The 16,526-nt window shown below is 41.9% G+C and overlaps 2 protein-coding genes across 4 annotated transcripts; both read right to left on the minus strand.

Annotated features, from left to right (window-relative positions):
- Window positions 1–1,705: 1,705 nt before the first annotated feature.
- Window positions 1,706–6,127, minus strand: LOC139345776 (histone-lysine N-methyltransferase SETDB1-B-like). 3 transcript variants are annotated; one of them, XM_070984596.1, is made up of 8 exons: window positions 5,826–6,127; window positions 4,636–4,756; window positions 4,020–4,286; window positions 3,742–3,915; window positions 3,345–3,546; window positions 3,128–3,201; window positions 2,468–2,658; window positions 1,706–2,358 (listed from the first exon to the last, which is right to left on the minus strand). In XM_070984596.1, exons 2-8 carry the CDS (start codon window positions 4,736–4,738, stop codon window positions 2,257–2,259), a joined length of 1,113 nt encoding a protein of 370 aa, XP_070840697.1. In that variant the 5' UTR covers window positions 4,739–4,756; window positions 5,826–6,127; the 3' UTR covers window positions 1,706–2,256. The 3 variants fall into 3 exon arrangements, with proteins under 3 accessions (XP_070840697.1, XP_070840698.1, XP_070840696.1); XM_070984597.1 differs by having other exon boundaries at window positions 4,636–4,743; window positions 5,966–6,100; XM_070984595.1 differs by having other exon boundaries at window positions 4,636–4,743; window positions 5,826–6,100.
- Window positions 6,128–6,266: 139 nt separating this feature from the next.
- LOC139345775 (histone-lysine N-methyltransferase SETDB1-B-like) lies at window positions 6,267–13,712 on the minus strand. The gene is made up of 8 exons (XM_070984594.1): window positions 13,364–13,712; window positions 12,144–12,308; window positions 9,067–9,426; window positions 8,695–8,865; window positions 8,029–8,230; window positions 7,639–7,712; window positions 6,956–7,146; window positions 6,267–6,849 (listed from the first exon to the last, which is right to left on the minus strand). The coding sequence occupies exons 2-8, from the start codon at window positions 12,232–12,234 to the stop codon at window positions 6,748–6,750; spliced, it is 1,191 nt and encodes a 396-aa protein (XP_070840695.1). The 5' UTR covers window positions 12,235–12,308; window positions 13,364–13,712; the 3' UTR covers window positions 6,267–6,747.
- Between the last annotated feature and the right edge of the window lie 2,814 nt (window positions 13,713–16,526).

Consider the following 16,526-nt stretch of genomic DNA (forward strand, 5'->3'; position numbering starts at 1 on the left):
ATAAGTTCCAACTGCTCACTACTATCTCCACATTTTAACATTAGAAATGTTTTTACCTCTTCCACAACATTAAGTATTTCTAAGCTGACATTACACAATAGTTGATATGTCATCTATGACCCAGTGTGAGGTTGTCTCTGAAGAATTAGAAATAATGAATAATGTGGCTCAATTCTTGAATCAAGAAATTCTGTGATAAACTGTTGCACTGAATTTGAGCATTTGAACAGTGTGGCTTCCTTAGATTGGCAGTTATTGCATAAGGAGCGGAGGGAAACCATGAGTTTATGTTAAACTTGGAGATGTGCATGAGTACATCATCACCTGAATATAATAATAATCGTGTTTTCATTACCTTACATTGAGCTCTTTGCATTTACAGCAAGTTGCACCACTACATTTCTACGGTAACCCAGAAAGGACAAACCAAACACTGGCTCTAGGGACAGCCATTCAAATTTTTCACAGCCACCTTAAGGGAAGGGTGGGGCGAGTTATTGCTACTGTTATCTTTATTATTATTTTTTTTTCTCTCATATTTCTGTGATCATTATTACAAGTGTAATTATTATCATTGCCATGTATCTCCCCCAGTCAAACTATTTTTGTTTCATATATTGAAAGGATTTAGTTTGCTTAGAGGTGACAATTTTGTTACATTCATATTCTTGCAGCAGGGTTTTCCTGATTCTCTGGAAGGGTTTCAGGCATTTTCTTCGTCAATTTTTGTCGAATCTATTGGTCAAAACTCTGCAGTTTGTCCCTCTATGCTAGAAATAAAGCACCCCCTCCAAAATGCTTTGAGAGTTCTATAATAGCAATGGTGAGACGACAGATCAATTATTAGGTTCATAAAACGTCTTTATATGGATTTCCAAGGTAGTACAGAATGTAGGGTCTGCACAGAGTGTGTGATTCAGGAGGCCAAGTGTTAAAATGGAACGCTTCAAGTGTTACTGTTTATCCTCTCTGTGCTTGATAAAATTAGCTGATTTCATTCTTAGAGAGTCTGGATTAAATGTGTCATTCAAATCAATTAATCAGGCTCGGCCTGTTGCACTTTTCAAAAATAAAAGAGGAACCTAACTGAAAAAATGTGGCATGCACAGTTGCGCAGACTTGCAGCCACTAGCAACGAGCAAACGTGCCAAAAGCTAATACACTTCAAATTTCTGGACAAACTAAAAATTATCATTGATAAGTGCTTTTTCTATACATGATGATGCACAACTTTAAAAATAATAATAATAACTTATTTGTAGAGCACTTTTAACATTGCTCAAAGACGCGTTACAGGAGAAGGGTCAGATAATTAAAACATAATCAATAAAAGCTAAGCAGAGAAGAAGAAACAAGACAAAAAAACCCCCAAAACATCCAAGCAATTCAAACATTAAAAGCTAAACAGGTGGGTCTTTGAGTGATTTGAATGTGATGAGGTCAGTACAGTCACGGAGGGATTTGGGGAGTGAGCTCCAGAGTGTGGGGCCAGCAACTGAGAAGGCGCTGTCCCCCCAGCTCCCCCAGGAGTAGAAAAGAAGTTGGCATCTGCTGAGCGGCGGGGAGGGAGACTGTTTTGTGTGATGGAGGGTGTTGTTTTCGATGGTGATGGAGAGGTAGGGGAACTTTGTGAGGGATTTGGGGCCAATTATGATGAGTTCCGATTTGTCACAGTTAAGTTTGAGATTTTTTTTTTTTTTTTTTTGGGGGGGGGGGGGGGGGGGAGTAGATTATGGCAGTGACCAGGGGGGTGGGACCAGGGAGTTTGAAGGCTAGGTATTTGAATGAGAGAGCAGGGGAAATAGAGATGGGGATAGTTTTAAAATCCTTTGTAAAACAGCAGCAACACCACCTCCTCGCCTCTCAGGACGTGGTTGTTCCATGTGGGAGGATCCTGTGGGGGTGGTCTGGTTGAGTGGAAAATAGTCCATTGGGTTTTGCCAGGTCTCAGTGAGACGGAGGAAGTCTAAGTTGTTGACAATGATGAGTTCGTTTAGAATGAGGCTTTTATTGTAGAGGAAGCAGGTGTTAAGGACCTGACTGGTTTATTCCTTTATAACATAATAATTTATGAAAATCAAACTGTAACAAATGTCAGCCTCCAGTTTTTCATTTGCACTCATCTCATAAATGAAAGCCTTACTGTGACCTGAAATTGTTGATATAATGTTTCCAAGACAATCCAAAGCTAACTCACTTTGGGGTGATAATGATGGAAAATACTGAAATGTATCTTTTCTTAATGTCTGTGGGTTTTTAGTTGGAGTCATCACTTTGCTCTCCTTTCAACTCCAAAAATCTTGCCATGTGTTCAAGTCGTATGGAGCCTCGATGGATCCACTCCTTATGCTGATTTTCCTGAGAGTGACCAAAAAATTACATTATAGCACAGACATCTGACTTTAAAACAAACAAACAAAAAAAACAGGAGAAAACAGTTCAAACAGCAGTGTTAAATGATACTGACCTGAAAAACGACTTGCATCAAGCTGCTGTCCACCACCTGCACCTCACACCTCTGCTGGACTCCATTTAATTCTACATTAAGGCTCTGCCCAGCCTTGTACTGGGTTAAATGTGGATACGGCCAGTCCTTCAGGTATTGATTAATGAAAAACTTGTGACGGCTGTCTGGAATATCATCTAAAACGTCTTCCACTGTCAAACAACAAAGAGTCTGTTAGTCTTCCTGAAATATCCTGCAGTACAGTGGTATATATGCAGCACTGTGACTTTGAATCATGTCCCAAATCCATACTACATACTAATTCTAAGCAGGTTTTCAGTATATAGTGTGTTCACATAATGGATACTATTCCCCCACAATGCACTGCACAAAAAAAAATGTAGGAGCTGCGCACAGCTGGAAAAGAAAATGAATGCACTGGGGACGGTGGTGAAAGTAAAAAAGAAACCGCAAAGAAAACAAATTTCTTCAACAAATTTTTTTCTTTCTGTAAAATCAGCTGCGTCAAACACGGGGGCCAGTAAGACTCTGATCTACTGACCATGTGGGCCAGCGGGGAAAAATGTTACATTTAACAGTGCTGTACTTTAATAGCTCCCATGGTTAATTCAGCATACTAGATATATCCAAAGCAAGAGGTGTGAAAACAGTCAAACTTACATGGTCTGCACACCAGGTGAAGTAAAGGTAAACCAACATAAACCGGAATGTGATCATCCAGAAAGACCAAGAACCTGGAAAATTAAACATAGTAATAATAACATTAAACACATCAAACCTTCGCCAGGGCGTTTGGATTTTCTGTACAAAACTGTTAGCGACTGATTTGCCAAATTTTTTGTTGTTTCATAGACGTAGACTGGTGCGAAACACTCACCTTAAGCGGTTCCTTCTGGTGGGCAGCTCTGCCAAAACACCAGGCTGGAACCAGAGCTTGTCCTCTTGACATCCGACCACCACACGAGCACCGACATACAGCTGCTCCAGCTTCGGGGTGCTGTCGAAGGCGATGTGGTGGCCAGACACAAGGCTCTTCCCCTTGTCTTCAAAACTAACTTTGTACTTCAACCGTCCATCCTCTGCAAATGCCAAAATGTCAATGAGTGAAACTTTTTCCAACATCTGCATAAGTGGTATATCGAACAATATTTTAGTAAAACTCCAGGTGTTAGGTGCACTCTGAGCACAAGGCACTTGTACTACACTGCACAGGGAATTTGATCTTCTGCAAGCTTTTTGTTTGCAGATGTTTTGTTAAAGAGCAACTCTGTTACCTCTTGTTACTATCTCCACTATTTTTCCCTGCTGCCATCTCATGGGCCTCCTCTTCGCCAGGACCATCATGTCCACTTTGATCTCTTCCTCTGGCAAGTTAGGACGGATCTTTGTGGTTTCATCAGAGCAATAGGAAAAAGCTGATGATATTATTACAGGAGCTGGTTCTGACACTGTGGAAAGACATCAAATGTGCACTGAAACTAAAACGTTTGAGGGACTGTAAAATGTGAATGACTTGTCATGGAAATTCTTAGAGAAATAAACATATATGCACCATCATAGAGGTCAAGTGAAGAATTTTCACCCTCTGGTTCCCACTGCATATCGGAATCAGAGCTGCTGAGGGATTCGTCTTCGCTGTAGAACTGCTGAGGCGTCGGTGGTCGCAGAGCGCTGATCTTATAATCAGGGAGTCTGGTCAAGACCACCACTGCCTTTTTTGTCACGCTAAGAAAGTCAGAACCATCCTCCACTTGTGTCGTCTTGCTGGGAGTTTCATTTGTGGAGGAAATAGACTCACACGGGGAATCAGACAAATTTTCTGTAAGAAAAATAAGCATCATTGAAACTCTGGCTTGCAAGAAACAAAACCTACACCCAAGATTACAGCGTTCCAGTCGAAAATTATTCTGCAACTATACTGATAACTGATTAATCGTTTGAGACATTTTTATGTCAAACAGCTGCTGGCTACAGCTTCTCAAATACATGGAACTGGAGCTCGCTATCATATATGAAAGTAAATTTAATACATATCTTATTTGTTATTTCAGGATATCACTTTAGAGTAAATGGTGTTTATACGTCAGTTTGTCAATATTTTTCTTTTGGACATTACAGCTGAACTTAAACTAGTGTTAATTTTTCATTCAGCAAGATGAAGCGCTTACCATCATCTCTTTCTCCATCAGAGTCTGTCTTTCTCTTGTTTTCTGCCATCTCCACAGATTCCTGGACCTGCCGCATTCTCATCTTCATCTCATCCACCTCCATAGCCACTGCAACACACACCTGAGTCAAAATGAGGGTTTGAAATCCAGCAGATGAACTATAACTTTTTTTTGTGCTACGAAACAAGATTAACAAGTTATGTTGAGCCTAAAGCCAGTTTTCAATGTCACAAATGCCAATGTTGTAGCTATTAAAACACAGAAAATGGACTAGTCTATTAATATTTATCACAGATGATATTCAATCGACAAAATTCTTTTTTACTTTGATATGGCAATAAACTAAATGGTTATCTTTCATTATTGCATTATGTCAGACATAAATATTATAATGTCTAAACATGCGATAAAAGAAATAAAACTGGCACATTTACACTTTTAGCAGCTTTCTGCTCTCCTGCCTTAATTACAGAAACAGCTGCTTCTTGTTATAATATGTATTTTTAATATTTCTTCATAGCTCTCCCTTAAAACAAGCCGTGTCTCTTGCATGAAGTAGGCGGCACTTGATGGATCAACTATGCGGAAGAAGAGTCAAATGACGCACCAAATGCCTCTTTTTCATGGAAACGCGCAGAGCTGATGGAGCAAAGTTGGGTTAAAAGGAAAACTGAGAACCACCGCAGTGATGCACGTTATCTCTGACTGGGCAATTAGTTTTTATAGAGGCAGCTCACGTCAAGAAAGCTTGGCTCTGTGGACCCTGCTTCAGTCTCACGTGTGTTAGCTGCAGTTACAGATACAGGTGCACCAGTACGCGGCTTGCTAATGGTCATGATGAAGATTTCGACCAATTTTGCTTTGGATGAGAAGACCACAGGAGCTTTGGCGTGTTCCGACTTCTTCGTTAACGTTGCTTGAGACAAACTAGCTAAAGGAAAAATTAGCTATAGCGACATCGTGTTTTTCCCGAGTAGTCAGACATCACTTTCACGTCATTGAGTTAAATGAAAACATTGCATTATCTTTTAAATTAGTAGCTGTAAGTGAAATTTTAATAGGATGGCATGAAAGTGACAAACTCCGGATGACTTCCGCTAAATTAAGTTAAACCTTAGCTAGCGCTACTCGTATCATAGCGAAATCTGAAAGCGTAGTTAGCGTTAATACTTGTACCAAAACTATCTTACCTGTCGTAATGTCCTGATTATCCGCTTCAAAATGACAAAGAGTAATTATTTTGTGTCGCAGCTGTCAGATTGGCACCTCTATCCCACGCTACGGGCTACGTAACCTAGCACTGAAAACACAACAGGTTTAAGAAGCTCACAGTGAAATCGTCGTCTTGACTTTGTGACACAGCTGGGTACAAATTATGCAAAACGTCTTGAAATTTGGTTCCGGTCAGGAAGTGTATTCAAGAAAACTGCCACACACACGTCCATCTTATACTTGTTGTTATTGTGTCACGTGATCTTCTCTTATGGGTTTTGCTGCGTCTTCTTCGTTTGTGTCGATCGGCGAATAACAACATGGCGCACTACTGCCACCACCTGGTCCGGAATGTGGACTGCTGACTAGCAAACGCACCACTTTCTGATTAGTGATCACTCAATATGTCACAAAGGGTTCATCAGATATAAATAGTTTATTATACAAAATATTAAAAGCAAAATAATTTGTCGATTATCAATTGTGAGGAAGACTATGACTTCATCTTTTCTGTTGTATCTTGTGTGTCATGCATGAGCAAGAGTGTCTGCAGTTCCAGTGTTTGTCTTCAGGAATATGAGCTATGAGATTTCTCATCCCCAAAGCTTTGCTGTAAAGCCGCACAGATCATTGTGCCACATATCTCTACAGATATGTAAATGACAAGACTACCTTTGAAGTAGGAATGTAGGCTGATTGCCTGAGTAGGCACCTTACAACTGTATTTTATTGGACACAATATTGTAATAAAATGCTCCTTCGACTGGCATACGATTGAATGTGATCATTTCTATTTTTGACAAAACAAATGTCAGTTCTGAGTTACTCATGTGCACTCATAACTGCAAATCTTATTTTGGCCTGAAGTTGCATGTTTTTGCATTGTCTGTGGGCTTTTAGTCAGCCATCCTTCTGCTCTGCCACTCTTCTCAACTCCAAAAATCTCGTCATGTGTTCAAGTCGTATGGAGCCTCGATGGATCCACTCCGTGTGTTGATTTTCCTGAGAGTGACCAAAAAACTACATTATACCACAAAATTCTGAGAAAAAAAAAACAGGAAAAGAACATCAATAGTTTAAAACAACAGCAGTGTTAAAAGATACTGACCTGAAAAACGACTTGCATCAAGCTGCTGTCCACCACCTGCACCTCACACCTCTGCTGGACTCCATTTAATTCTACATTAAGGCTCTGCCCAGCCTTGTACTGGGTTAAATGTGGGTACGGCCAGTCCTTCAGGTATCGACTCATGAAAGACTTGTGACGGCTGTCTGGAATGTCGTCTACAACATCTTCCACTGTCAAACAAAACAACAAAGAAAGAGTCTGTCAGTCTTCCCACTGAAATATCACTTCCTGTCAGTGTAAAGCAGTTAAGTATGTTGATTGTCTGCTAAAACAGAATACTATGGGTATACAGTTAGCACATAGTTCATACTAAGTAGAATTAGGATGTAACATGGATTTGGGACGCACAATACAAACAAAACCAAGATCCATTCATTAGTCCATACCACTATTAATGGTCAAAAATGTCCACAGGGTACCTTAAATCCACCTCCGATATCATATAAAGACGGAAAAGTAACAGCTGGAAATACAGCTCAGATGGCTAATTCAGCATAGCATTTTTGCCTCTAATATAAGCCTGTTTCAAATAAAGGCCTGGTTCTCTCTGTGGTAGAGGTAACGACAGATCCTGCACATGATTTGAATGTTTTTGACAATTCACAGGACACTTGGCTTTGGATGTGAAGAAAAAACACAAGTGTGAAAACAGCCAAACTTACATGGTCTGCACACCAGGTGAAGTAAAGGTAAACCAACATAAACTGGTATGTGGTCATCCAGAAAGACCAAAAACCTGGAAAAATAAACAAAAAGATTTTACTAAAGCATTTTGATTTTCTATAGGAAATTGCATAAAGAAGATTACAGATCCTTTCATGCATTTCTCTCAAATATCTATTCCGTAGTTTTATATTCTTGCCTATCATTCTTCCGAGTCCCACCTACTGTGCATATCATTTGGTTACATAACATGTACCTACGTTTTGTACATTAATGCAGTAAGTATAAAACAGATACTGGATGTTACTGTTAGTAGTAGCATTACAGAATACAGTATATCCTGTATATATTAGTAATGTTAGTAGTTTTATGTAGTGAGAAACACACACCTTAAGCGGTTCTTTCTGGTTGGTAGCTCTGCCAAAATACCAGGTTTGAACAGAAGCTTGTCCTCCTCACACCCGACCACGACGCGAGCACCGACATACAGCTGCTTCGAAGTGGGTATGGTGTCAAAGGCGATGTGGTGACCGGACACAAGGCTCTTCCCCTTTTCTTCAAAATTAACTTTATACTTCAACTTTCCATCTTCTGCAGAGAAAAGCAGCGAATCCTCACATTTAGGAACTGAAACCAGCAATGTTTGTCATTTCTACTTTGATGAACAACTTGAATGATTGACATGATGTGATGCACGCCGGTCTGACACCCAGTTGCTCAGTATGTAGAGCCCGAGCAAGATATGCCATCAAGAGCTACTGTGTCTACACGCTTTGAAGAACACGTTTAGGAGAAGAAGGATGAGCTGAAGTCAAGCTAGCTCCGACCACCGCCTGCTGCACTGCTCTCCCAAACAAAAGCTACATCCCGACTGTATGTCACTTTTTAATCCATGCTGACTGGGAGCAAGGGTGAGTGTTATTCTGTTTCTGCTGAGTTTCAATGAAGTGTGTTTTACGACAGAAGACACTTGTATTAAACTGCACAGGGACTTCGATCATACCAAAGCTTTTTGCATCAATTTTCTTCCCCAAAAAAAAGAGTAAATTTATTACCTCTTGTTACTATTTCCACTATTTTTCCCCTTTGCCATCTCAATGGCCTCTTCCTCGCTAGGACCATCATGTCAACTTTGACCTCTTCCTCTGGCAAGTTAGGACGGACCTTTGTGGTTTCATCAGGGGAACAAGCAAAGGCTGAGGATATTATTAGAGCTGGTTTCGACACTGTGGAAAGACACAAAATGCTTATATTAAAACTGATGAGTTTGAGGGATTGCAAAATAGATCCATAAACTGGGTCTTAATATTCCCAAAGTCAACCAAAAAATGTGAGACATATTTAAATCTGTCATCATGTGAGTGGTGACTAATCTAGTAATTTAGTGGTAATGGAGTGAACTTCATGGTTTTTGTTTGTGGCATTACCGTTGATGTTTTTTTTAATTTGTGGTGAAGGTTGTGAAGGTATTGTTGTTGTGTCACTCTTCATGGGTTTTACATTCTTCTGTTTAGTTTTTGAAACTGAGAAGTCCGAATCACTCGAATCAGTATCTGGTTCCCACTGCATATCAGAATCAGAGCTGCGGAGGGACTCGTCTTCGCTGTAGAACTGCTGAGACGTCGGTGGTCGCACAGCGTCAGTGGCGTATTCAGGGAGTCTGGTCAAGACCACCACCGCCTTTTTTGTGACTCTGAGAAATTCAGAACCATCCTCCGATGGAGTCTTCTTGCTGGGAGTTTCATTTGTGGAGGGAACAGACTCACACGGGGAATCTGACAAATTTACTGCAAAAAAAAAAAAAAGAAATCAATGAAAGTGTCGCTGAAATTGTGGCCTGCAACAAACAAAAAAATCCAGCAGTAGTTTGTGTTATAGTCAGAAATGAATCTGCAAATAGGTACCACCATCTCAAAGGATGCATGGTGTAAATGTCTTTCTAACATACACACACGTTCAATTAACTCAAGACAGCAGCTAATTCAATATAAGGTTATACATCGACTGCATTAGTCATGTGTTAAACTGCATTCACTCTTTTCATCCACTTCACCACTATGTGTAAAATGTAAACAGTTCGATTGTACGCTGGCACATATGTTCTGGTTTTGCAACAAATTTTGGCGTGAAGCTTTCCACAGAGAGAGAGGCATCCTTGGCTGGTCTCACCAGCTCCAGACTCTCAGCCGCTGGAAGGCTCTGATTGTTTGGGTTGTTATGTGCTGTAGTATGATTTTTCTAACAAAGATATGTGATGTGCTGAAGCAGGGGTGTCAAAATCAAATACACAGTGGGCCAAAATTAAAAAAAACGTTCCAAGTCGAGGGCCAGACTGGATCAATGTTTATTAAAAACTGATTGAAATGACCATATTGCACATATTGAACCTGGAACTAACACAGCCTATAAGTTACTGCCTATAAAACAACATTACTCATTAATAAATGAAAAATCAGTTGCATTCATTTCTTCTGGGTCTTTATGCAGCTTTTCCAGACAGTCACGGTGTTTCGTTTCATAGTGTCTTCTTACGTTATATTCTTTCATGACAGCCACAATGTCTCCGCACAGAAGACAAACAGCTTCGTCCTTCATATCCGCAAACACACACTCTGCCTCCCACCTGCCTTGAAAACCCCTGTTGTCAAAGTCCACCGTCCGTTTAGCCAGATGTTTAGGAGAGGGTAGCTGAAAGTTGACCACAGGTAACGAGCTCCATCAGGCTGCTGATGAACCAGTGGGGCAAGGACTCGTGCTCGCGGGCCTTTGGTTGCACTGGCACTGCATTGTGGGACTTGTAATACCTCTAATAATAATAGGATATTATCAGGCAGGCCAAAGATAATTCCATCGCGGGCCGGTTTTGGCCCACGGGCCTTGAGTTTGACAAGTGTGCTAAAGAAATGTCATGTGGCAATGCTTTATGATCACAACGTGTCGTGTATTACATTAAGGGAGTACATTAGTACTGTGGTATAATTTTTCTTAAAAGATAAGTGATGTGCTGAAGAACACATCTTGTAACAATGTTTTTTGCCGTGCTGCATGTTAAAATTAAGGAAACACATTGGGATTATGATCCGGGGTTTTCAGGGGCTTTCCTATGACTCATAGCCAGGTGTTCTTCTATGACTGTACTGACCGCACTGTAACCTTGATGAAGTGCACTTAAATAAGTAACAGCCTAAAAATAATGACGTCTGGAATTGACAATAATTTACAAAGAAAGAATATACTGGTGTAATTTGTCTAAGGGAAATTAAAAAATAAAAAGGACGTGCCACTGAGATGACCCAGCAAGGGGAAAGGACCTGTAGCAGGAAGGGGAAAAGGAAATGACAAAACAGCCTTTTCCACCTGAGCTGAAAAGGAGGGGGGGGGGGGGGGGGGATATATCAGTCACACCTGAGAGCTCAGTAAAGGAGGGAAATCAGGCTACGTTTACACAGAGCAGGGTCATTTGGAAAACGGATATTTTGGCCCCTCCGTGTTCAAAAATAACATCGTGCACACAACACCGTTGTCGTTTGCATGAACCCGGATAAACACGGCGTCGAGTGCCATCATAACTATGACAAACCTATGGGCGCGAGTGTAAACACAGATCGCTCACGTGACGTTAAGTATTTTCAGTCGCATGTTGTGACGTTTAAAACACTGTTTAACCCTGTTTACACGCCAACACGTAACCGGCGTTTTCAGAAATCTCCACTTTGGCCGGAGTTTTTAAAAATGATCAATTCGGTGTGATGAATCAGGTCTCTTCTAAACATGCAGCATGGAGGAAAGTTATCTGCAGATCTCCTCAGTGTCTTGACTTTTATACTGCCCGGCAACAAAAGGACAACTGGTTGTCACAGAGACCTGGTAATGGTAAATCCTTCCTTCAAAAACAATGACCATTTGGGGGAGTGCACTCATCTTGTTTCCCAGGGTTCATACTATACCATAAATTCCTCAGTTACAGTGAATCGCACCTTAAACTTCCCCTTTCATCCTGTTTCCCTCATTGAATGTCCTGTTGTTGTCTTTTTGTCTTTCGAGTGTTACGGACGGGCTGGAAGTTGAACTGTGCGTTAAAATGGACACTGGAGGAAGAAGCTGACCCCTGGAGCAGGCGGAAAAGAAGCTGATTCTACTGTCCCTGACCTGTTTGGATTCAGTGGCAAATATCTCTGTCCGAGTTGGGCGATGAACTTCAAGCAGATAAGTCCCCTTTTCCCTGAAACTCCCTGGCTTCTCCTAACTTCTGACCACAAGCCATGCCGTTTTCTCTCTCCCTCAAACATACATCCCTCTGAACTGAAATAAAAGATATTTGGATTTTTTGGTGATTATTCTCTGAATATCTCATTGGAGCTTGTTTGTATTATATATGAAAGCTAATGAAATCTGTATGTTTTATTCATTTTAGAGAATTGATTATTCAAGAAATTAGCTTGCCAAGAACTTCCTTTTTGCACATTAATGTTGAACGTCAGATCAAAATTACAATGCTGCTTACCATCATCCTCTCTCGGTTCATCAGATTCTGCCTTCCTCTTGTTTTCTCGTCTCTCTCCAGACTCCTGGACCTCCGACGTTGTCGTCTCCATCTATAGTTTGTATCTTTCACTCTGACGTGTGATGATCCGGTTTGGTTTAAGTTGCTGTGAATCCAGTTGCTCTCCTGATGTTTAGAAAATATAACCGAGTGTTAGCTGATATTCCCGGACACTTCCACCTGTTCCACCCCGGAGCCTCCAGGTGATTTTGTCTCTTATAAAATGAAAAACTGTTAGCCCGGTTCTTTCATTGGAAGCCCAAAAACATGACTGAAGAAATCTTCAGTTCACAGATGTAGAATTTATACAGGTCACAGGTAAAGTAAGGCAGCGCTGGGCTCGAAGTGACGGAGCTCTCGCAGGATCTCGGTCAGAACAAGCCCAGACTTTTGGTGTATACCATATTGTCTTCTTGGGCTGGGGCCTGCCCCGTCCGGAGGTTGGACTTACATGCGATCACTCATTGGCCAGTTATCTCACAGGCCAACCAAAGTACAGCAGAACTAAATGAAATATGATACAAAAGATGTGTGTGTGTTGGTTTCGAGGTGTGTATCTAACGAGACAAACTAAACCTTGACAGATGAGGGAGGATTCTGTGGGCACATCTGGTTTCCGTCTTATCAAGTAGAATGCCAGTGTTCAAACTAAGGAGTATGACTTGCTGGTTCACATATTTGTAGACAGTCAGATTCACATATTTGTACATAGATTCACATATTTGTACATAGTCAGATTCACATATTTGTACATGGTCAGATTCACATATTTGTACATAGTCAGATGATTTACAGGTTACATGAGCACAGAAATATATATGTGAATACAAAGAAGAAGCAAATAATTCACGGTGAGTAAAATGGAGCCTAATTATAACAAAAGGAAGCTTGAAACTGTCATAAAATGACCTGGTTTTGGAGGAATCTGTCGCTACAGCAGGTAATTGTCATAATGAGGATGCTAACATATTTTGACAGTTTAATAACATCTATTCAGTGAGAGGACAACAGGAGCTTTGGTGTGTTTTGGCATTTTACCATGAAGGTTACTTTGCAGTCAGAAACAACGCTGGTTCAATTGTAATTTAAGGCGAGTTAGCAGCTAACATCAACGAGGTCCTGTTATAGTCAAAGCTGAAATCTTAGCATTAATATTTGTTGTACTAGAACGGACAGCTTACCTGTTCAAGTGTCCTGATAATCCGCTTCAAGAGGCACAAAAGTCAACCATTGTACCCGCACAATGAAATGCAGGAAGTGACTAGCTAGGGTAGCGCCACTTGTCCACACTGCTGGCTAGGGTTAGTTAGCTAGCTAGCTAGCTAGCTAGCTAGTTAGCTAGCTCTGAAAATACAACAGGTTTAACAAGCACACAGTTAAATCATTGTTTTGATTGTGTGTAACGATTGTGTGCAAAAGGCAGTTCTGCTCCGCTAAGAAACCGTATTGAACAGCATTAGCATGAAACATGCTCATCCGGCACCGTGGTGAGTCCACTTCTGCTGTTGCTTTGCGACTTCTTCTGGATGTGTTATGGCAGTCGGCAAACGGCGAAATGGCGCATTACCGCCACCACCTGGCACGGAGGTAGGCGCCACTTTCTGTTTAAGCGGACAGTCAAAAATGTTCTTCACAAACTCAGAGGTCAAGTCACATGCAAACAGTTTTTATTTTACAAAATATTAAAAGCCATATCATTTGTTAAGTATTCACTGTGAGTAAAACCATGATCTTTTCTATTAAACAATTCAAGTTGTATCTTCTGTGTGTCATGCAAGAGCAGGAGTTGAGTGCTGCGTGTGCAGTTCCGATCTTTCCTCTCAGTAATAGGATCTACAAGATTATTCATGCACAAAGCTTTGCTGTACAGCTGCACAGATTAATGTAGTACTGAAGAGGACGGTTCAGTCTCTTAAGGGAACCATATTTGGTACTAGCTGTTGCATTAACAGGCCATACCATGGACAGACAATAGGCCCCTGCATGGTCTTGTGACCATGTAGAAATGTAGACTTATTGCCTTGCACCATATAGCTCTATCACATAGGAAAAACAAAGAAATATATAATAAAAATAAAAATGAATGTTTGCTCCTAAGATGGGCTGCACGGTGGCGCAGCAGGTAGTGCGGGTGCCTCACAGCAAGAAGGTTGCCAGTTCGATCCCCGGGTCAGGCAGGGCCTTTCTGTGTGAAGTTTGCATGTTCTTCCCGTGCATGCGTGGGTTCTCTCCGGGTACTCCGGCTTCCTCCCACAGACCAAAAACATGCTCATTAGGTTAATTGATGACTCTAAATTGTCCGTAGGTGTGAGTGTGAGTGTGAATGTTTGTTTGTCCTTGCATGTGGCCCTGCAATCGGCTGGCGACCGGTTCAGGGTGTACCCCACCTCTCGCCCATTGTAGCTGGGATAGGCTCCGGCCCCCCGCAACCCCGAAAGGGATAGGCGGTATAGATAATGGATGGATGGATGGATGCTCCTAAGATTGGCAGATGTTGAACGTAATAAAGACATCGCTATTTTTGACCTGAAGTCTCAAATCTTACTGTCAGCAGTTAAAGCAGAAGCTGATGCATGTCTTGTGACTTCCATGAGGGTGTAATGAGGACTCCTCATTGTTCAGAAGTGGCCTGTGCTGTATGTGATGTAGACTTCATGTCCATTCAAACCTGCACGGTCTAAAACATAAAGCAGTGAGAGCGTAGAGTCCTGTTACTGACAGATATCACCGTCCTCTGTCTCAGGTGATCTGCTCCTCCTGGTAGGTGGAGGTGGAGATGGAGCCGTAAGGATCCACCACAGTCTGGGCACAGCGCACCACCGTCACCAGCAGGAAGAAACACAGGAGGAAGAGGAAGAAGAGAGCGAAGCCCAGGTCCACGTCCACCTCGAACTGTGGTGCGGGGTGAGAGGCCTTGTCCATGTGGGCGATGATGGCTGCTGATCCCTCTTTAACGTCTCTTCTCTTTGTCAGTTCAGTACCACCACCACCACCAGGACAGGCGTGTGCACATGTGCTCTTGAGACGATGGTGATGGCTTGATGGCAGAAATACAAATCAAAAAGACAGACGAGGTTTAAAAAGGCTACAGCGAGCTTCTGAATGCAGAGACAACACATAACATTACTTCAGGTCTTGAGCATCCAGGTGGCCTAACGGTTAAGATCATGTCACGTATCTCCAGCTCGATTCTGTTCGGGGGCTTTTGCTGCCCCCCGCTCTCTCTTTCTTTGCTGTCCAACTATCAAATAAACCCAAAGATAGGTTGTTGGCTATCACATAAAACAAAGAACAGAGCAAATGTTCACTTTTCTACAAGCTGGAACCAGAGAATGTTTCATATTTTTGCTTGAAAAATGATTAATGGGTTGTTATTTAGAAGAATGCAGCATTCAGTTTAGCTTTCACCACATTCAAAGACGTAAAAGTTCAAAGCCGTCAGCAGCTCACAATTTCAAAGAAGAACCAACTGAAGAAACATTGATTTTAAAGCTAATCTCACCATTCTGCACTGTCCCCAGCGATCCAGGCGTTTGTTTCTGCCCAGTCTTTCCACCGCCAGTCCAAACCTTTGAGGAGCTTTCATAGCATCTTCGTCTTAGTTCCCTCTGAGGTTCCTTATTACTCAAGTTACATAAGACCGTCATCAGTTACCAAAGTCTTTACTGTCCCCCTCCTCTCATGATCATCACTGGAAAAATGAGCAGCCTGCAAATTAGCTCCTGCACACACACACACGCACACACACACACACACAGACATACACATGGAAGATACACAAGCATACACTTGCACCTTGCAACCTCCCCCCGGCGTGTAAAGCCTTTATTAATACTTAAGCAGGAATTGAATAACGGTCTGCACAGTTCACAAGTGAATCAAACACCCCACAGCTTTTGTTCTCCTGTCAGAGGGACCTTCATCGCTGTCACCAACTCGGCTTCACAACACTATTAACTCAAGCACCTTAGGCGACACTGATCTTATTCATTGCACGAGGCTGAAAAGGCAACAGGGGAAGGAGAAGGCAAAGGCAAAGGCAAAGATTTAAGGAGGAGGTGGACGCCGACGGGGGGCGTGGAGAGGAAAACCCAGACATTGGAGCGAGGGAAACAGGAGATGCATTAGCGATTAAATTGTGGAGCCAGATGCGAGAGCAGGGTGGAAATTGACCCCTGTTACAGTGAAGCTGCCAGTGACGAGAACCGTGTGGAGGCTGAAGTGCGGGGCACGGAGGTAAAGTGATCCCACTACATATGCAATTAACCGAGGAGGCCTTTAAGGCTGCAGCCAAAATACTGCAGGGAAAGTGGCAGAGGAAGAAGGAAGAGACAGGAACTAGTT

This window comes from Chaetodon trifascialis, chromosome 17, assembly GCF_039877785.1.
Source record: "Chaetodon trifascialis isolate fChaTrf1 chromosome 17, fChaTrf1.hap1, whole genome shotgun sequence".
In the NCBI taxonomy this organism is placed as follows: Eukaryota; Metazoa; Chordata; class Actinopteri; order Chaetodontiformes; family Chaetodontidae; genus Chaetodon; species Chaetodon trifascialis.

Bases quoted from the DNA above. Each gene is read 5' to 3' on its own strand.
- LOC139345776 (XM_070984596.1), bottom strand. From the start codon at position 4,738: ATGGAGGTGGATGAGATGAAGATGAGAATGCGGCAGGTCCAGGAATCT. The intron at 3,916-4,019 runs GTGCATATATGT...GTCTTTCCACAG, and splicing joins TTCACTTGACCTCTATGATG to TGTCAGAACCAGCTCCTGTA. The intron at 2,659-3,127 runs GTAAGTTTGACT...GTTGTTTGACAG, and splicing joins TCACCTGGTGTGCAGACCAT to TGGAAGACGTTTTAGATGAT.
- LOC139345775 (XM_070984594.1), bottom strand. From the start codon at position 12,234: ATGGAGACGACAACGTCGGAGGTCCAGGAGTCTGGAGAGAGACGAGAA. The intron at 9,427-12,143 runs GTAAGCAGCATT...TTTTTTTTGCAG, and splicing joins TGAACCGAGAGAGGATGATG to TAAATTTGTCAGATTCCCCG. The intron at 7,147-7,638 runs GTAAGTTTGGCT...TTTGTTTGACAG, and splicing joins TCACCTGGTGTGCAGACCAT to TGGAAGATGTTGTAGACGAC.